This window comes from Diabrotica virgifera, chromosome 7, assembly GCF_917563875.1.
Source record: "Diabrotica virgifera virgifera chromosome 7, PGI_DIABVI_V3a".
NCBI lineage: Eukaryota > Metazoa > Arthropoda > Insecta > Coleoptera > Chrysomelidae > Diabrotica > Diabrotica virgifera.
Genome location: NC_065449.1, coordinates 31,294,542 through 31,317,489, shown reverse-complemented (window position 1 = coordinate 31,317,489; position 22,948 = coordinate 31,294,542). Strand labels below are relative to the sequence as shown.

At 32.2% G+C, this 22,948-nt stretch overlaps 1 protein-coding gene across 2 annotated transcripts in view; it reads right to left on the bottom strand.

Annotated features, from left to right (window-relative positions):
- Positions 1-590: 590 nt before the first annotated feature.
- The window catches only part of LOC114332949 (stress-activated protein kinase JNK), a 121,311-nt gene continuing 98,953 nt past the window's right edge, over positions 591-22,948 (bottom strand). The window contains exon 9 of one of the 2 annotated variants that reach the window (XM_028282755.2): positions 591-22,132. In XM_028282755.2, coding sequence (XP_028138556.1) covers positions 22,125-22,132 — 8 coding nt within the window. In that variant the 3' untranslated portion in view covers positions 591-22,124. The remainder of the gene's footprint in view (positions 22,133-22,948) is intronic. The other variant, XM_050656319.1, reaches the window with a different exon arrangement.

The following is a 22,948-nucleotide window of genomic DNA, read 5'->3' as shown; positions in this document are numbered from 1 at the left end:
CCAATGCATAGAACAAATTATGCTCATTATTCGTTTTTATCTCGAAGCCAAAGAACTGCAAATCAATTTCAGGAACTCGACTTTTCCTACAGCTTAAATAGATTCAAGGCCGTATTGTCAAATATCACTTGACGACAGTTATTATCAGATGTAGGTATTACCTACTTTTTATGTTTATTATTTATATTATTTGTCTGTGTACTTTCATGTTTAATTGTCTTGTAATTTTTAGCTTATAAATGTTTTATTTTGTTTTAAACCTTTAACATGTTAATTGGATTTTTTTTAAATTATCGTACTTGTTTTAAAATTGTACTTATTTTGTAAAATGGGTTCGCCCGTAAATAAATAAATATTGTGTTCTCAAGTCGTTTTCTTGCGCAGCTTTTTTTGGCTTGTATTTTAACTGCTATATTTTTTTCTTTGTATTTTCTTTCTAGCGCTTTTCCTTCTTCATAGTTGCTTTCTTTTGTAACATTTCTTCTTTGAGTCTCCTATAAAACAATTTATATTGTGATTGTAAGTTCTTAGGATTTCTGTGAGCACTGCAAATATTTGGGTAGGAATAGTGAAAAAAAAAACAACAACAATAATTCTTATTTTTTAATGTAAGAAATATTTTACCAACTAATTCTTTTTACAGATATTAGTTTTTGGATCGGATGCATCTTACTTTTCGTACAATTACTTGAACAATACAAATGGAAACGTATAATTTTGTCTTTGTTCACTTGTAAAAACTGTCATGACTTTTGACGATTTTAAACTTTTTCCAATAATAGTTCACTAAGACTAAGTAACTATACAAATACATTCGGTTTACAAATTTGCTGGTGTACTTGGTTTATTTAAGATAATATTGCTGACTGAAGGCAGATTTCACTAATATTTTAAGCGGGCACAGTGTAGATCCAAAACGATTTTAAAATGGATGTTAAAGACCAATATACTCCATGAAGATCTGTACCAAATGTCTTTCAAATATCTATCTACTGATGTGTTTTCATAATGAATAAAGGCAGATAAATACTGTAAAAATAGGCAATAGCTAAATATTTGTACCATCACCAACTAGCGTATATTTGTCCACTTCTGAACGTAGGCCTCCCGTAAAATGTTCCACATATCTATGTCTTAAGCTGCTTGCATTCGATTTGTGGTGATGCGCTTTATATCATCCATCTATCTAGTCGATGATCGTCCTCTGCTTCGATATGACTATTGTCTTGATTACCATTCCAGAATATTTCTGGTCCATCTATTATCCGTCAATCTGGCGACATGTCCGACCCAAGCCCATTTAGCCATGTCTATTCTTTCAACGGGGTATTCCCATCTCGGCTCACTATAATCCTTTAGCCCTTTATGATACCCCTGATACATTTTAAAACCCCCAGGTCGGCTCGAAGATTAACAGGTAGGTATTATTACTCCTTATAGTAGGTATACTAATAATTTTATCTTGGAATTACAGAAATTTTGGGTTCTTTGCGAATTTAAGAAACAGTTTCCCTTGGTTGGAAATGTTGGCCGTGGCCTGATACATAGGATAAAGCTTGGTTAGATGTTTGGATTTAACATAGTTGAAGGTACGCTAATGTCACTGTTTTTGCACTATATTTTACAAAGCACGACAAAATACAGAACGATGTTACTCGCTCGACACCTCGTAGTGGAATCAATTTATCTTTCAATTAATTGCTAATTCAGTATCCAGACAAAATAGAGTATAATGACATCTTTAAAGCGAAAGTATAAGTGAAATGTTTAGTCAAAGAGGAAAATTGTTATTAGTGTGTGAACGTTATAAATTTAAAGAACAAAAATGAAAATTAGCTTCAGGTGAAACAAAGTGGAGATGTGTAAAGGATAATTGCAAAGCTTTCATAAAAACAATTGGAGAAAATAAGAATCGAATTACAACTAGTATAAACCATAATCATAATCATGATCCAGAATCAGAAAACCTATTAGAAAGAAAAGTCTTAAGTCACGGGATAAAACGAAAGGCTGAAAATGACTTATTTGAAAAACCTTCCAAATTAATTAGAAAAAAACTAAATAATAAAGACAATAATTTAACGAATTTGACAACAAATGATTTACATTGTGCAAAAAAATCTGTATTGTGCTCGTCGGAAGTTACAACCAGCTTTAGCAAAATCAATTTTTGAAGTTCATTAAGTTTTACGAAAATGAGAACCAAAAAAATTGAGGGGAAAACTGTTTACTAGTGAATGACTCGATCGAAAATTTAGTGATATTTTCATGTGACAGTAATTTAAAATTTTTAATATCCCATGAACCGAGCTGGTATATTTTATATCGGGCAGTTTTAATCTTTGTGCCGACTTGCAGAGAATGCTAAGGTTGCAGCTTAAAACAACTCTTTAGAGTAGGTAGTTGATCCTAAAGTTGAGTGGCCATCTCTGTAACGGAGATAGCACTTAAAAAATATTGGAACATTAACAACTATCAATGCTCTGAGCATTTGCCTATTTTTACAGTTATTGATCAGTCTTCCAGTTAAAACCTTTAATGGTTTGAAATACAAAAATGCAGAATAAAGATGACTAAAAAAATCTTTTTTCAGTTGTAGACAGTTTTGGTAGTATTATTGTCACGCAATCTCACATTCGTCAAGGAAACTAAGTTTCCTTAAAAACTAAGTTGAAGAAATATCCATAGAATAGTTTTTATAGCTACTAAATCAAGAAATCTACCGATAGTACGAAAAAAGTGATCAAATTATTAAAAATTTTATTTTTTTGTCGTAATTTAGCAAAATCATTATCCTAATTTTTCTACTGCTGAAGCAGCCAACCTTTTCCTCTTCAATGCAACTATTCATTTTTGATGTAGTTTTGGAGCTACACCGTCGAATTGAATATTTTCCCAAAGAAATTGTAAACCGAAGATACCACTTTTATTTTATTTCTAAAACCATATTCTAAGATATACAAATGAAACACGAATTTCAACACATATAAAAAATAACAAGTTATCACTACTATGTTCAGCAAGAACGAATAAATAAACAATAAAAAATTCTTAACACATGGTAAAATATAATAGTGATAGTTAGGGCACGTTCACATGACAAGCGCGTTAAGCGACTGTCATGTGAACTTGCTCTTAGTCATCGCACGGTCGTTACACGGAAGAAAGTTTTAGAGGTAGATGTTAGAGGGTCAACCGTTACAATATGTAGGTATATACTTTTAGAGTATTTGTTCGACTTTTAACTTAGGAACATTAGTTTAATAATAAAGGTTGAATAAATAAAGACTAACTAAAACATTTACATAATCTTTAAATTTACAATGACATTCCCGATATTCTTGGAAGCCATCTTCGATCCAAGTTACTTCTCCTGACATCCGCTGAAGCGCTACATCATTTCAATCTTAACTTAAATGCTCGATGGGGAGAAGAATGGGAAAGTAAAACAAGTCTGCATTACTGAATATCACAGACAAACCTGAAAAATTTGAACGTTCCCGAAATATTTGGGCAGCCCTTAATTGAATCAGAATAAACTGCGGAAGATGCGCCGATTCCCTCTACCTCTACAGATGGGGTAAACTTCCCGCGCCTTCTTGTATATTCCTCTTCCCATCGTTTTAATTTTTCGTCAGTCGTTATCATGGTGTTCCCGTTTTTTTCTAAAAGAGTTGTATTATAGTTTTTTTGCAAACCTGCTATTTCTTCAACGTTTTTACGTAGTTTTTATGTAGCCTTTATATTTTTCCTCAGAGTAAGTTTGTACCTAGATAGCATGTAAACTTGTGGCAAGTTTGATTCTACTTTGATTTTAAATTGCTGCGTCAAATATGACGAGGCAAGTTTGTGTCAAGTTTGCTGCAATATTGTTATGACAAAGATGATGATTCAAGTTTGTAGCAACTTTGCTGCAAGCTTTACAGCTGCACAGCCACGCCAAGCGTGCCATCTATTTTATTGACTTACACGTTACGGTCGGTTCGGTTCGATTTTCGTTCGGTACCATGACTGATGCCACGCCCACGCCAACGAAAGTGTTGCCACCGGAGGGAAATTTCCCTTTTTGCGAGGATTTTCAACATAAAAGGCAAAAATTTAACTCGAAAGGGAATTTTTGCTCCAGTCCAAATAGTAAAATATTTAAAAAAATCAAAATATTTGAAAATAATTTAACATATTTTCTCAGATTTTGTAAATAAGAGGGAATTTTATCATAAAAGTGGAAATTAAGTTGAGGGAAAAAGCTTCCTCGACGGCTGCCAACACGGGAAAAATAACCTGTCACGCCGTGATAATTTGTGATTTGTGGTTATGTCCTATGTTGTTATGTTATATTCATAGATGTTATATTTTACTTTCGAGTTTTTTACAACTTAAATTTAAAGTACAATTCTCCGAGACTACATATTAGATACTTATTAATTATATTATTATTAAGCTGAATCTTCTTTTCTTCAGTTTTTCATAGACCAACCTGCTTGTGGTGATTACAGATTGGTATTCTTTTTTGCTTTGGTGAAATTGAGGTAAGTTTTTTTATGTTTTTCGTAGCTTCTAGCTGTATTTACATACTATCTAAAATCAATTATATATTATATATAAATAAATTTTAGGTTTCATTGTAAAATTATTACTTCAACATCTTTTTATCTCTTTTAATAGCAAATAATAATTCTGTTCTGTTCACACAGCAAGAATTTATAACAATTTCTTTTATTTATTTCAGAGCTGATAGACAAAACTGAGCATCGGAACACAATCGAAATCTGAAGCTAGCAGGTTTAATGTAAGTTCCAATAAATAATTTTAGACAATATATTGTATTTTTAGATTTTAGTTGAGCGATTAATAGTTATATATTGTATTGTATTTTTTATTCACCTTGTTTTATTCAAATTGTTGCTAGTATGTCAAAACAAACTTCATGCAACAAAACAAAAACAAACCTTCATCAAGTTTGTTATATCAAGTTAAGCAAGTTTGTATCCAGTTTGAAAAAAACAAACTTCATGCAACAAAACAAAAACAAACCTTCAGCAAGTTTGTTATATCAAGTTTGTATCAAGTTTGAAAAAACAAACTTCATGCAAGTTTGTCACACTGTAACTAGAAAGTTTGATTTAAACTTGCTGCAAGTTGGCAAAGTTGCCATGGCAATCTTGCAGCAAGCTTTCATGTTTGATGTATCAAACTTGTTGCAAGTTTGAAACAAGTTTATATTGTTATCTGGGTTTAGTCTCTCTTATCGTTTTCTGATTTCATTGTTAATAATTTTGTATTTGTGACTGCCTTCGTTCTTAGCTTGTTTCCGTTGGTCCATCATGTCCAGTATGTCCTCGGTCATCCAATTATTTTTCATTTTTATCGGCCCTTTTAACATCTAGTTGCCTGGAACAAGGAGATAGTTTTTAGGGTTTTCCATTGTTTGGTGATCTCACAGGTGTTTGTGTCTATTTTATCAAGGTTTTTAGATATTATCTGTTGGAATTTCTCTTTTACACCATCTTCCTTCAGTTTTTTAACTTTCAGTTTGAATTTTTTGGATTTTTCTAATATATTTAAGCTTAAGTGTGACTCTAGCGATTAGTGGGTTGTGGATTGGGAATTTATCAAATCGAGATAGTGGTTAAACAGCTTATAAAAGTAAAGATTATGTAAAAGTTTTTAATCAGTCTAAATTTTTGATAAACCTTGAAATCCCATGTTAATGTTTACAACATTTTATCATAAACATCGCCATCGTTGCTAAATGAAAAAGATACTCAATCTTTTCGGATTATAAAATACCTAAATAATAAATATAAAGGTTCAAAGGAAAACAATACACAAACATTTGAATAAACTTAATAATAACGTGACTAAAATCTAACGTAACAATTCTTTGTTGTAACGACTTTCTCCTAAATTAGCTACCATACTTGCCATGAAGAGTGCGATGGCCGGTAATAAGTTATACTACATTACAGAATACATTAATTTGTATTCACTATCAATTAATACATTCTGATTGTCAATCAGAAAAACATTTTACTCCTGTTAAACTTTCAGAGAAGATAAATCAAAAAAACTGGGCTCAATTTGGAAGGAAACGGTTAGATAATGGTTTTGTAATATAAGAGTAAGACGCACGCTCTCTCTCTCTCTACTGTCTTCCCTCCCTCACTCTACTGTCTTCCCTCCCTCACTCTACTGTCTTCCCTCCCTCACTCTACTGTCTTCCCTCCCTCACTCTACTGTCTTCCCTCCCTCACTCTACTGTCTTCCCTCCCTCACTCTACTGTCTTCCCTCCTTATGGTATGGAGTATTGTTTTCTCTATATGTTACCTGGCTAATTTTAGTTACTTGGTTCTGGTTTTTTAAAAGCTTCATTTTTTCTGTATTTATCTTAAGAGCTATTAGATTAAAGTATTTTGCAAGTTTGTAGATCTTTTTCTGCATATGGTTTCTGTGTTCGGTTAGGAGACAAATTTCATCTCCATGTCCTCCAACTGGTTATGTAAGTTCCACTTCATACCTTTTTTGTCACTTAGTTTCTTCATGATCCAATTCGTTATGGTTCGGAATAGTGGCGGGGACAGTGTACATCCTTGTTTAACTCCGTTTTGTATCTTCTACCACTTCTCCCGCATGTTCCAGTCTGGCTCTATATCCTTTGTAGAATAATCTAACCAGGTTGATGTATTTCATCGGTAATCCATATAATTTCAGAATCATCTACATTTGATCTCAGTTCATACTATCAAAGGCCTTTTCAAAGTCAATAATGAAAGATAACAGGAAAAATAGTATACAACATAGATATTGAATTGATAAGGGCACATACCGAGAGAAGGAAAACTCTGATAGCGAGCCACAACAGTCTGGACAGCCAAAAATTTAAGGCTATCGAAAATTCTATGAAAACAATGAGCGAAAGAAGATAAGAAAAATATGCAGAATTATGACCTCTAGTATTTCTGTTCAGTTTTGGTTTAATTTCATATTTTCCCACTGTTTATCATATTTAACATATTTGCTGTCGAGCAAAAATAACGGTGTCATCCAGAAGTAGAGTTATTTTCTTGCAGGAAAGAGCAGGGAACTCATCTCGCTGTCGAGTGTGATTGGCACCCAGCTTTACGATCAGTTTTATAGCAACTTAAAGACCGTTTTCGACTATCACAATGTTCTGCTCATCTTCAGATCCCCAATAAAGATACTTAACCGCTAAAAGAAAAAAAAAGTGTAAAATTAAGTATATTTGTCCCAAACATCGGTCTGCTAAAAAGTTTTATCCCAATAAACACTGCCTTGGCTTTATCAAGAGTATGGTATGCTTACCACGGACCACATCTCTTGTACTGTAATGTAATTATACTTGCAATATACTCCTCAAAATTAAATACACCTAATATTGGCATAACTTAAGTTATTGGGACCGTGCAAGTTCGGAAAAGCGCCACCTGGTTTCATAGCTCGGCAACATTTTTCGCACTTTTTTAATTATATTGGCCAATTATATTAGTCCTGATTGCTGGATAATTGTCAAGGCCATAGCCCAAACAATTATAAGAAGAAAAAGTAAGATTGAGGTTATGTTATTAAAAGGTAAAGAATTCTATGTAGTATTACAATTTTATTAAAATGCAGTACTGCAAGCCAAATACAATTATTAATTAAATTTACTTTTATGTAATAATTGCATATCATATCAATATTGTGGAGCAACATATAATTTTTCTTCTTCAATGACAGTAGGTATGAAATATACATCAATTTGACAATTTCAATTGACCATAAGAATTATTTAAGACAGTTGCAAGATTTTTCCGCTATTTGCGCACGATCGTTTCTCATATCCCCTCCAAGTACTTGCACATAGCGAATAGCAACAAATGTAATTTTTATTTTAGCGATTAAGTAACATTACCCGGGACCCCTGAAAATGAGCACAAAATTGTATTGTTCGAAACCGGTCATCCAAGTACTATTAAACTAAATTGCTGACCAACTAAAGTAACACAGATTTATAATTTCTTTACTATTATTTCAATGGGCAATTTTTACAATAGAGTAAGCAATTGTTTTAGTTGTCATATTATTATATACTTTATAGATAAAATTATGAGCATTTATAGATATCCTTACAGGCAATACATACAACTTAAAAATTAGTTAAAACAATTCTAACATTGAACTTCAGTTTTTGTACTTTCATTGATAGTGAATTTAATATATTGGCGGCAAAACATCGTTTAAGAAATCAATGAAATTGATATAAATTACAAAGAAAACCAATTTAAAAATCTGCGCATTTCATCAATATGTTCATTTTAAAATATAGATCAACCACATGATGCGTTATGCTCATGTGGTTGATCTATATTTGTGTACCAGCTAAGAAACTCAATAATATTAGTCTCAGCGATATGTTATTGTTCGAGATGTGAAATTACATAAACAAGGGATCATTTCATAAAACAGGTAGATCCCTTGTTTACGGAATTCCACACATCGAATAATAGTAACCTGCTGAGATGAATATTAACGAGTCTTTTAGATAGCTGGCCTTTGTTGAAATGTTTAAACAATGTTCATGCTAGACGCAACATTTTTAAAACTGTTTGCTTGAAATATGTATGATGGGTCCCTAAAATTGATCAGTAAGTATACATAGTGTGTCCTAGTTTTGCCGCCTCCGGTTAAAAATGAATATTTCATGAAAATCTAGATACTAATGCACTTCTATGAAGACAGATACTTTTGCTGTAATCATCAATATTTCGTTAAAAGCTAGTGAAGTAAAGATATTATAGTGATAATTTCAAATATTAGGAAGGAAAGCTACTTTTCAACAGGCCAGTTGCTAGATATTAACGAAGGTATAGTCTTTAGTTGTAAATAATAGGATATTCAGACTGCTTTATGGGCACCATCAAATACGTAAATCCAAATGCTTTCATTCATTTTTGAAGTAGGTATATCGGAATAGAAAGTTATTCCATTTTGTGTGGCGCATCTGTTTCTCAAGTCATCCCAGGATTATGTAGTCAAAACAACTACAGACAACGAAACAGTGATGATGTATTTGATTATGTGGAGAATGAAGAAAATTTAGACAATTCATGTAGCAGATCTACAACCATAAACTTTTTCATATTGATCTGAAGCTGTTTTCTTGTGACATCTTAACGAAATTACTATTTTTGTTAGGAATAAACCACAATTTTACTTTAAAATCAAGTTTATTTGACGTTTTAATTTTCACTGCAGAAATCGTTTTCAAAATACAATCGTTCTCATAAATTAAACAAATTATGGTTTTGTTACTTGGTAAAAAATCTAGTAGTTTAATTTTATGTGACTCATTCATATTGACAATTCAGACATATATTATACATTTTAAAGTAGATGACTTTAAAATGATATTGCCAATATTTATGAGTTATGTTCCTGGGACGACTTTATTGGAAGATAGTTCATTAGACTACATAAAACAACTTAAGACTTAAGAATATCCATCAGAAAAATCAATAGAAAGAAAATACCACTATTAGTAAATCAATAACATATCGAGTATATATCATTTATGTTTTAAAATAACATACATATAAAATCAGTTTGGTGTTAATATTGAGAGTAAACTAAATGTAAGGTCAAATACTTGCCACATGTCGGGATAGTATGAGGTTTTTTTCCCGGTTCTTTCCTCATGGTTTAGTATGGGATCATTAACAGGAGAATTTTCCTTTCATCATTGCTTGTGATTGTTTTTAGAAAGATCTGTATTTAAATGTCTTACGCAATCTGTAATAACCCTGAATATTTACTACTAAATACACAAAATAAATCACTACATATTTTTAACTCTAGGAATTAGCAAGAATTTTAATTCTTAAAACAAACTTTACAAATGTTAAGAGCCATTTTCGCACTACGGACTGGTTGAGACTGAAGTGTGTACCCTGGTTTCCTAAATCATAGTCTTGCTTGAGGGTGGATGAGGCAGTAACTGATGCAATTTAAAAAATATCGGCATCGTAAAAAGCAGACTGCTAAATATCCGATATTATGCGTTTTATACATCCAGTTTTGATTGTAATTTTGATAAATTTAAGCTTCAATAAAATCATAAATATTTTTAAGAATGAAACTTTTGGTCAAAATAAGTAGACAATATTTGGAAGATATGCACACTCCGCACCTGGGCATTTTTTTTTGAGATTTGACATCTTTAGTGCCGGTCTCAACCCCGAAAAAAGGATGAGGGTCGATAGATTAGGTAAAATAACAGCTGTATAGGAAGAACCAACCATTATTACTGAGAAGTTATTGATTTTTAACGAAGTATCGTGCCGTGATCGGTCGCCACACCTGTTGGACTCAAACGGTACGAAATTGAGAATCTTTCGATGGTTTTTTGAAGCTGGAGATTACTGTAGCAGCCAACCTACCGTAAAAATGAACAGATTCTGGAAAAAATCTATGTAACTTACTGTTGGCATCTAGAAATTATGAAATTTTTACTAATTTTTATAAAATCATTATTATCAAGGCTTTTCAATCCGGATGGAATGTTTGCCGCTCTTACTTAGAGTTCTCTGATTCGCTTATTGTGGTGAATCACTCTTCATTCTTCTTGTATATTGTCAACAGTTTGTTGTATGACTTGGCTTTCGTTACAATTTTTTTCCACTTATTTCGACATGTGCCTAGTTTCTTACTTTCAGGATTTTGATGTCCCTCATCACCTGGTCCTCCATAACTCTGGGTCTTCCCTTTGGTCTTTTAGTTTTTGACTTCCATGTGGTGCGCTTTTTAATCAGTAGGTCGACAAAATGAATGAAAACAAAAGACCATAGAACAAAATTCAACTGAGTTAAAATACTAAGGCTAATATGAATTTTATAATAGTAATATCAACAGATAAACAACCCAGAACTTTCAAAATAAAGCAGGATTGACACTTTGTCTCAGAAATGATAACCAAACGACGCACATAGGGGTATTTCATCAATCTGGCTGGCCAAAATGATTTATCGTGTTATTATTTAATTTTAATGTTTCTTTTAATATTTTGCATGAAAGGAAATTATCTCTGATAGTTTATTAAAAAAAAAAACGAGTAGGTATAGAATATTTTTATGTACAAGCAAAAATAAACAAAAATGCAACTGTAAATGTAATAAAAAATTGTAATTAAATTGAAATAACATCAACTAGACGATAAATTCCATGGTTCTTCTGAGTCATCTGCTTCATCTTCAGCTAGTTCTTCGGAGTCCGAGTTTATTAACATTTTCGTCTAAATCAGCTGGAATGAACTTTTCGATAGTTTCCTTTGAAAAAGATTTTGAGGATTTTGTCTGTTTTGGTCTTAAACAAGTTATTAAAGGATCAGAGCTTAACAGAAGTCTAGATTGCATTCCACCCTTGAAAATTGTCGTGCAAAGCTGTTACGGTACATCCTGAAATGTTTATTTCGGGCTTATGTGGCTTCTAAGAATTTGGCTGGCTGTCTATTAGCTTTTGACCATCTTATAAAGTCGCTTTTACGCTTCAACTCTTTTATTTGGTCTTGACTCTAATCTTCATGTGTTAAAAGCTCATTTTCTAAATAATTTATTTTTGCTTAAAATTCGGCAAGTTTTGTTCTTGCATTTTATCGTATAATCTTTTTCTAGAAAAAACTCTGTAATTTGAACCACTTATCATGTCTAAAACAAACAAGAGTTGTGTTAACAGCTGAAAAAAAATTAGGTTTGTGCAATTTGGTTCTTACGACTACCTCAATTTAAATGTAAATATAACGAAAAAGAGCAAAAAATAGCAGGTGATTTCTCTACCATCATATTTCAAGAGGCCTATCAAATTCATCCCAATAAAAAATATGACCGGGAAGCACCCTGAAGTATAACTAATTTCTTTTAGCATTTTAAAAACAAATCAAATTTTAAACAAAAAAATGATAAAGTTCAATACGCTGCTTAGAAACCGCATTGTACAAATATAGTATAAAATTACACATATTAATATGTGATCTTACCTGTATTTTCAAGATCCATAATTGTTTACACTGTAACAATCACCCAGTAAATAGTATTTAATCTCAAACTTAGCGATCACACTTTAATAGCGAAAATCGTTTACACTATGAACGATGATGGTCAAGTTTTGACTGGATATTACCTGAGTAGGCGATATCGTGGGACCGGGAAAGATTTTGCCCAGTGTATAGCAACTATCGGGCTAATAGAACACGTAGTTTATGTTATCCCAAAAGATGTTTGACAAAATAGACTTTTGGCCAGCCAGATCGGTCAAATACCCCTATGTGCGACGCAGAAAACTCGTAACTTATACTATAATTTGTAAATAGAGTGGCATCCAACTCTTAGGACAACTGAGTACGGAATAAAGACCCAGAAGATAAGCTCGAGGTGATACTGATCGGTCAGCGTGTCGGGTCGTCACAGCTTGTCATTGGTTAGACATTAATCTTCAACCAATGACAAGCTGCAACGACACAACACACCCATCGATGACGTCTCTCGAGCTTATCTTGTGAAAGAAGGTAGTATTATAGTTGGTGCAGTGGTAACTTGGAAATTAAAAGCATAATATTGTACTACTTCTTGTCCAAATATTTAAGAATCTATGGCATCGCTAGATTGACCATAATTTCCTAATAACTAATGTAAAAGCTTAAATTTATCAAATGAATTTTTTTCTTGCATCAAGCTTTACTCTGCTTGTAATCTCGAAGATATTAAAAACACAATTAAAGATTAAATATCACAGCATCTTTTCTTATTTTTTAATTATACATCCAAAATCAGTCTCTTCTTCTTCTAAATAGGAATACATTGTAAATCTCTATCAGAAATGGTTAAACCGATGTTTATTCGACATCAGCGATCATTAGAGTGACCAAATATTGCTAAATTTTATATTTGAATGTCTTTCTCAACATACTTTTAAGTACTTAGAACATTTTTCGGGTATTTTTTACCTTTTGAAATGATGATATCGAATGAACACTAACAAAAACCGGCCTACAATACTTTGCTTCGCACACGATCTAGATAGTATATAAAGACACTTAATACTGTGAAAATAGATACACTCATTTAACATCCATGTCTTGTTTTTCATATCTTCGAGATAATTTTTTTGGTTTGGTAAGAATGATCTATTAAAAACTAGGCGCGCTATGTGAATATATACATATAGCACGGGCATTCTCGGTTTTTTAGCGTCTTAATTTTTTTGGATAAATTATAATATTGAAGGTGGGCAGGATGAGACAAGCGATGATGATATAAGAGTATATCAACCCAACCACCAAACTTAAATGGGTTTCTTCTTGATGTGCCTATCCGCGACAAATGTTGACGATCATCATGGAAATCTTTATCTTATCTGCAGCAGCGTGGAAAAGCTGCACAGATGTTGTGTTGAACCAGGTTCTGAGTTGCTTTACCAGGATGTTCTTTTTCTTCCTGTTTCAAATATTTTTCCTTGCAGAGTGGCTGTTGGAAGGCATAGCTGGATTGACTTCGCATAATATGTCCAAAGAATTGTGGCTTTCGAAAGATGGTGGTCAGTAGCTCTTGGTTCTTCGTCACTCTTCTGAGGACTTCCTCATTTGTGAATTGGTCAGGCCACAGGATCTTAAGTATTCTCGTAGCTGAAACATACTTGTGTGAACTCAACTTTCGTACAATCTTCAAAATTATGATGTTCTTGGCATCTGTTACATCTTGGCTGACTCCTACACTGACTTCCCAAGTGGCCGTATCTAAGACAATTAGTATTCTCCGATTTAGCCACATCTCAAATGCTACCAATCTTCTGCATATAAATGTAAATGCTTCTTCTCCCAATAACAAACTAACAAATATATTTGTTCAAGGTCTACGATTCCACCATAAAAACGGACAGAGGACTTGAAGAAGGCCCCTATCCGGTTGAAGGTGGATCTAGATTGTAGCATGGTGGATCTAGTTTGTAGCTTGTAGCTTGGTGGGTCAATATTGTAAATTAGTTATGAAAAAGATGATTGAAAGTCTGTTTAATCAAATTCACCGAGCTATAACAGTGTGGAATATTTCATTTCTAAAACTGAATATTTGCAACAAAGCTATAATATTGATCTTCTTCTTCAACCTGTGTTCGTCCACTGCTGGATATAGGCCTCTTCCATTTGCTTCCATCGATTTCTACTCTTGGCAATTCTCATCCACTGCTCAACCTTCCAAAGGCTACTCATCCTTCCAAAAATAATATTGATATTATAGCGATTTTTCACTCTTTTGATTTAAAATTACGAAAACTCTCTTTGTGAGATAACATAAAACGTTTAAACGTCAAAAATATTAAAGACATACGCACATTTTTTTTATTTGAAGCCTAGTTTTTATTAAAAGATTCTTTACATCAAAATATGAAAGTATTCCAACGAAAATTTATGCATTATCTAAAGTTAGCAAAAACACTAAGACAAAATAAGAAACAAAAGGCACTATCAGTCATCAAGTAGTTATTTTAAAAGGAAAATATAACAGGAGAATTTTGAAAATGCATGCTACCGTTTCTTAGTGTGTTGTTTCACAAACAGTGACTGCTATTACAGGTAAAATCTTGCTACTAGGGTTGTTCGTAAAATAACATTCCCTACGCCACTGAAAACGAATGCGACGTGCTGGGAGAAATCTGGCAACACTGTCTTACACATAAACTCTCCTTCTCTCTTACCCCCATCACTTTCGCATCGCTGCGTTGCTCAGTGTCGGCCTAGTAGCCTTCGAAGATAGAGGTCGCGGTCGCTGTTACCGCCAATGTAAAATTCATGCTGTGATACGTTTTTTAAATGCAAAATGGATCTCACGTATTGACATTCATCGTCAGTTAATCAATGTTTGTGGGTAAAAGTGCATATTATCTGTTCAACATGTTCGCAAATGGTGTAGAGAATTCAGTGAAGACCGAATGGAAATTCACGATGAATCTGAAGTCTTTTCACTCGGCATTCACTGAATTCTCTACACCATTTGCGAGCATTTTGAACAGATACCTATGCACTTTTACCCATAAACTTTGATTAACTGACAATAAATATCGATTTTGCATTTAAAAAACTTATCACAGCATGAATTTCACATTGGCGGTACGACTATGACCTCCATCTTCGAACGCTGCTAGACCGATACTGAGCACTGCAACGAGGCGAAACTGGTGGGGTAGGAAAGAGGGAGAATTGATATGTAAAGCAGTGTTGCCAGATTTTTTCTAGCACGCCTCATTCTTTCTCAGCGGCGGAGGGAATCTTATTTTAAAAATGACCCTCGTATTTACAAACATCTTTGTACATATTTAAGTCAAGATATTAATAAAAAAAGAATTTTAAAATGTTCATTTTCTCTGTTGCGCAGTTTTCAAATTTCATCTTACAAAGTTTAGTTAACCCGGGAGCAGTCGCGCTCACTTCTGTAACGTGAACAGTCGCGTGCTAGATTTTATCTCACAATACGAATTTAAATACGAATTTACAACAAATTTTTATTTTATAGTATTTTTATTTACTTGCTATGTTAGAAATATTATTTCTAACAATTGAAGACACAAGTGCATGAAGGGTCTATGTGACATTTGCAAGTTATCGAGAACAATGAAGTCAAAGTTTTTATACTAGAACTTTTTAACTATAAGATCTAAATAGACTATATTTATAGGATAGGTAGTCCTAAAACGAATATATTTTTTAACACTATTAAAAAAAATATTTATTATATATTTCTTATACAGTGCGGTGGAATAAGTGTTGCCCCCCTGTTAACTTGTTTATTTTAAGAATATAAGCAAAACGCTCGGACAGGTCGATTTTTAAACTAACCATAGTATATTATAGCATCAACGTTTCGAACTTTACGCGATCCTTCTTCAGGTGACAGCCATAACTTTGATTTTTTTAAATGGGAAAGTACATCATGTGACACCTCATTTAAAAGCTCTTAAAATACTGATTTTAAAAATGTATAATACTTTAATCCTGTTCGAGAGCGTAGGCGCAAAATTTCGGTCGAATTCTTTCTAAATGCAATTATTTTTTTCGAATCCTGAAAAAACTAATAAATATTTTTGAAAAATTTAAACGCAGAATGAAATATTACAGTATTCTCGATGGTCCAAAGTCCCTGAGAACTCCTATAATGTTTATTTTAATAAGTCACGGTGGTGAAAAAAAGAGAAAATTTAGTGTGATTTTTAATTTCAAATATATCATTCAAAAGAAACTTTTTGTTTATTCTAAGGGACTGTCAGCCCTTGGTACTAATATAATCTTTCATTCTGCGTTTAAATTTTTCAAAAATACTTATTAGTTTTCTCAGAATTCGAAAAAAATAAATGCGTTTAAAAAGTGTTCGAGCGAAATTTTGCGCCTACGATCTCAAAAAGGATTAAAGTATTATACATTTTTGAAATCAGTATTTCAAAAGCTGTTAAATGAGGTGTCACATGATGTACTTTACCATCTAAAAAAACCAAAGTTATGGCTGTCACCTGAAGAGGGATCGCCTAAAAGTTCGAAACGTTGATGCTATAATATACTGTGGTTAGTTTAAAAATCGACCTGTCCGAGCGTTTTGCTTATATTCTTAAAATAAACAAGTTAACAGGGGGGGCAACACTTATTCCACCGCACTTTATATAAAAAGTGTACATAGATCCTTTATGCACTTACATTTTAAAATTTACTGTGTACATAGATCCTTTACGCTCTAGTAACTTAGAAAATATTAATTTTAAAACGTGTTTGGCTTGTTTGAAAGATTTTTAGGTTCAAACAACTTACTTTTAACATAAAAAACATGTTTTGAAAAATTTGTCACATAGACCCTTCATGCACTTGTGTCTTCAATTATTAAAGCTAATTGGCTCTCCCCTAAGTCATAAATTCCACAAAAAGAAGAATAAAAAAATACCTACGCATTACTACACCCTTCCTCGAGACACTTAAATTTTTTTTTCAAAATTGCAAAATTTTTCATCAAGTTATCGCGAAAATAGAGAAAATGTTAGATTTTATCTGACGGCGCGACTGCTCGCGGGTTAAATTAATTTTATTAGCCTTCATAAACATGCAATTTATGGACATGCATGCAGACAACAAGGAGTAGGAATGATTATTAAATATTTGTTATGTCTTGGCTGTAATAGCAGTCACCGAGTTTGTCAAACTGTTTCAGTCCAATATCTACAGACTTGAGGGAACTGGGTCTATGAAAAAAATCAAAATAGAGCAAGTCCAAACTTCTTTCCTTATATACTGAAAGTTAATAAACTATTTTTATTGCCAAATTTGAGTAATGGCTTATCTTTTTAAATTAATTTCTATATATACCTAATACAACGATTTACTTTTACTGGTATGGTGGTAAAGGCACGGGCGTAGCATGGCTTTTTTAATTTTACGAAATATTTGCAAAGCGCTTGTTACAAAGTTAAAGTAGAAGCAAAAACAAGTTCTTTTTGCAGTACACTATGTCCGATTATCGAATGTAGGCGATCATATTTGTTTAACAGATATCTCTTGATACTACTCTTGGAGATTTCGGGGCCAGAATGTTCTTCTTACAAATATTAGAAGATACTTGTTAACTTCTGGATATGTCAATAGGGAACTTGCACATTTTTTTTATTACATAATAATGTTCAGTTTTGTATAAAAATGAGATTTCCAAAATTTTACGATTCAAAAACTCATAATAACTTAGAAGTACAAATTTAAAGTCTTTTGTATTCTATATTCTTCTGCTTTAGTTTATTGGCCTCCACCTACTTGGGTATACCTCGTCGCGGAATAAAGGAAAAATATTTATATTTATAAACATTTATCGTATGTCATTGTAATAATATATACCAGTTTGTTGACATTGAAGTTTGATATAGTTATTGAAGGAAAGGAAAGAAGGTTTACTACGGAAAATAAAACCATTTTGTAAAAGTACAAGTTTTCTATGAATAGTTCAAACGATCAAAAACACTTGTAACGTCACATAACTGTATTTTCTACTGATGTTTATAACGTCTAATTTAAAATTCTGTTTACTTTGTTGGAAGAATGTAAATATATAAACGGATGACGTCACGACGCGTTTTGGCCTGGCTGGAATAATTTTAATTTTTAATCGTCTTTAGGGGCCAAACGAAAGCCAAATAAAACTTTTTTATCTTTGATACATGTTTTAAATTATGTTCTATTGTGATTTATAACTTTTTTTTTCGAATTTAAAATTTTATGCAAGTTCCCTATTGATATTATATTCCGCTATTGGATGGAAACGTCTATCTTCTGGCCATCTTAACCAATAGATTAGGCAATAGGATTTTTTTGCTTTGAAGTATGGACTATCCATATTCCTTTCCTTTGGATATCTAGCATATGTGATTTGTTGGATATAGTCGGTTCTCTAAACTCAGACACAACTGGCTAGTGATCTTAGTTGGTAATTTTTTTGTTTTTTTGCTAATTTGTTATCTACCTTGAAAGTCTGCTAAATGACAATGCCTTACTTTGTAGTGAGAATATTACAGTTAATATGAGACGTAAGAATTAGAACGAAAAATAAATTCAAATTTCACGTAAGCAAAATTCAAATTTGGTATTCCTGATAGTATCGTCTGATAATCTGAAAAAACTAAACTTCGATGTACTCAAAATGAAATTAGACCTTGTTTTGCTTCTAAAACGCCTAACCTAAAGATAATATAATTCATATTTTTTGGTTTAATCTATACTATGTTCGTTCTCAAGATAAGCTCAGATGCCAGTTTTAGACACGGAGGTGCGTGTGTAGCGTCGTCGCACCTTGTCATTGGTTAGAAATTAATTTCAAGCTGCGACGACAGGACATATCTACCGATCAGGCACCCGAGCTTGTCTTGATAATGAACGTACTACAGTGTTAATTTCCATAGAAAATTGATTGGAAAAGGACATTTAGGACAAGAATGTTATTAATCGCTAATTTACTTAATTATTAGGACTTGACTCTATTACAAAATAGAAACTACTTCCTAGTTTTACTGATGGACCAGGGAGCATCTGTAAAAATATTAGTACATTTGGATGTTGAGAGGTAACTCATATTTTTTTACAGAAATTGCTTGGAAATAACTCATATAATAATATTTGAGTTATTCCACTCAAAAAGGTCCGGAACATTGTTTAAATAATAAAAATGTCAAAAAATGAATGGAAAATTCGATTTTTTTCTTCGTTTTTTGATTATAACTTTAAAAGTATTCATTTCCGAGAAAAGTTGCACTGACATAAAAGTTGCGTAATTAAATTCCCTACAATATAGGATTAGTTAAAAATTGTTACCCTTGTTGCAAATCAGCAATAATTGCGAAAAAAACCATAAAAAAACAAGTACATATTCGCATTTTACGTATTTCAACCATTTATGCTACACTTAGGACTTTCATATTTCACCCAGAAAAACTCTATGATATAATAAAAAAATACTGTAAATTTCATTAAGATGAGTTTAATAGATTTTGCAATCCAAGTTTCGCACAAAAAATTAATTTTTTCAAAATGTTACAGGACTGAAAATAAAGCAGACAGCAAGTTGAATTACTTATAGAAGAATACTGTAATATTAAATTAACACCAAAATTAACCTTTCATTATAAATTTGCAAAATTAAAATCGGTTAACTATCTTGGCGTCAGGAATTTTTTTAAATAAACCTTAATTTTTGGTGCTACGCGCAGGACAGCGGATACGTTTGCTCTGATTGGACATTCCAATGGCCTTTGATAATGATTGATAAATTTTAATTTTTAGTACATTTCGATATAAATAAATAAATTTGTTTATTGCAAAATAAAAACACATACTCTGTCCTTTGAAATTACACTTTTTTAGCAAAAACTTAATTTGTTCATATTTTAACTTAGAGAATAAAAGTTTATTATTTTTAAACATATGCAATTGTTTAAACAATATTTCACAAACAATAATCAAATTAGTTTGATTTTTGTGGAATTAAAATATTAAAATACAACAAAATATACACTAAGAAAATAATAGATGAGATAAAGATTGGAAGAAATTTTGGTGGAAATCAACTTGTGTGAATCGAACACCACTGTCCTGCGCGTAGCACCAAAATTAATGTTTATTTAAAAAAATTCCTGACGCCGTAGTAGTTAACTGATTTTAATTTTGCAAACTGCAAATGAAAGGTACAGTATTCTTCTATAATATGTAAAAAAAAATTCAACTTGTTATCTGCTTTATTGTCAGTCCTCCAACATTTTGAAAAAATGAATTTTTTTTGCGAAAGTTGGTTGCAAAATTTATTTTGCAAAATCTATTGAACCGATCTTAATGAAATTTACAGTATTGTTTTATTATATCATAAAGTTTTTCTGGGTAAAATATGAAGGTCCCAAGTGTAGCATAAATGGTTGAAAACGTAAAATGCTAATATGTACTTGTTTTTGTATGGTTTTTTCGCAATTATTGCTATTTGCAACAAGGGTGACAATTTTTAAAAATTTTAACCAATCCTATATTATAGGAAATTTAATTACACAACTTTTATGTCAGTGCAACTTTTCTCGAAAGTGAATATTTTTAAAGTTATAATCAAAAAACGAAGAAAAAAATCGAATTTTTCCTTCATTTTTTGACATTTTGATTATTTAAACAATTTTCCGGAACTTCTTGAGGGGGAGGATAACTCAATTATTATTATATGAGTTAATTCCAAGCAATTTCTGAAAAAAAAATATGAGTCACCTCTCAACTTCCATCTCAAAACAGATGAGCCCTGGACTATGATGGTTGTGAATCCACATGTAAAATGTGCTTATTTTAACCTTTTGCACTTTCAACTATTGCCTTTTTCAATAAATCGCCTTCCAACTTTATACCGTGTAATTTTTGAGCAATCTTCTTCTTCTTCTGTAAGTGCCTTGTCGTCCCAGAACATTGGCGATCAGTCGCATGATTTTTACTAAACACAGCTAACCCAAAAGTGTCGTGGGGCTCACTCTATACCACTGGCAGAGGTTCCTAAGCCGTTTTTCTGCATCCGGGGCCCCGTTTTCCCTCTATCGAGTAATTCACTGATTGTTACTTAAAGTTTTGTGGCCAGGCATGAATTTTGGGAGTTAAAGCTAATTTTTCCTCTTCATTTACAGTTGCATTGCTTCCATATATTGATGACTGGTTTTGTTTCTGGTTACATTAAATACTTGATATACCGTTATAGTTTGTTTAGCAGTAAATGGTTGACTTCAATTAGTGAGGTCGTAAATATTATTAAATTTATCTGACTTGGCCAATTGTTAAGGCCGGTCGGGAGCGATAAGCAAACGAGGTAGGCAAAGTTGGTCTTTTGACAATTAACACTGACTAGACGGTACTCCTATAATAAAGCAAAGGATGCACAAAATTTACAATAATTACGACGACAAAAACAAAAAAACGGATGTAAAATATATTGCTTTGCCTTATATACCCGAAATTAATGTTTTCAAATGAGTTTTAAAATAAATTAAATCTATTTTAATTGCTAAGATTATAGAAAAACAAACATTCAAATATATTTAAATTTTACCTGAAACCGGGCCTTTTATACTATTATCGGTTAAAACAGGATGTTTATAGTCGGTACTATTTGAAGTCAACCATTTACTGCTAAACAAACTTTACCGACAAATTACCTCCCCTTTTAAGTAAACAGAAAAGTAAAAAAGTTAAGGAGCATTCTTTATTGAATTAATCAAGAACGACTTGATCCAAAGCTGGATTTCGATTTATTGAATCTGACACTGACCGCAGAAATCTATAAAATCCTAATTTTTTTCATAGACCCGAAGAACTGAAGGTAAATGCAAACTAGTATTCTTCATTTTTATTTTATTATATATCACACTCCTACTGATTAGACATGAGTATATTATTATACAGGGGAGACTAAATAATTTTAGTCCTTATTTGTTTTTTTATATAATCATAAATTTTTATTGTGAATAACTAGTTTGTCGTTGGTGTTAACAATTATTATAAATACACTTTTAACACTAGACTAGATGAAGTTGGATTTGTGCTTCGAAATCAATAACCTGTAAAAGAAATATTACTAAATGATAGAGCTTCCTAAAAATCAAATGGGAAAGGTTATAAAATGTTATAGCGATAGCTTTTTCTAATCTTTATATAAATATATTTTTGAGCATTATCCCTAGATCAAGTACTTAATGCCTGGTTACACCAACAGTTTTTTAAGCTTAAGAAGTACATTAAGCTCAGCTTACAAAACATAAGCGTTGCACCATTGAGTCTTAAATCAATTTTCAGCTTTCCACAATGGATTGCCACATGGAGTGCTTAGATAAGAATCGAAATTTATGGTGCACCGTGAGACTTAAAGCGGCACTATCTATAAGCTGAGCTGGTCTAAGCTGGAGCTTAAGATTTGTTGGTGCAACCAGGCATAATACATCTAAAAATTATAAATCGCCATTATTTCTTCCAAAAATTAGTTAACCTCATTAACACAGTTAACACGTTCGGTGCTCATCTTGAACAAACGCCACTTTGCTGGTACCACGTACTTAAATAGTTCATTTAATAACGCAGTACTACCGCCAACACTAGTGCGTCGTCGGTGAAAACCACCACGATGAAACCGTCGTGACGACACACTGTCATCTTGGGCACTGAAGTGTTAAGGAATGATTTTGTTTAAGTTTCCGCAAAAGAAAATGTTTTATTGAAGTTTTTTAGATTATGGCTGGAAAAACTCTTACCTCACAAGCACAAGAACTAGTTTTAAATTTAATCGAGAAATTTTAAATTAGAAAAAAAAAGAATTTGATAGGGAGCAGTGGCCACTTTCTGTCACTTGCTATTGCGTGAAATAAATTTCCGACTTATTT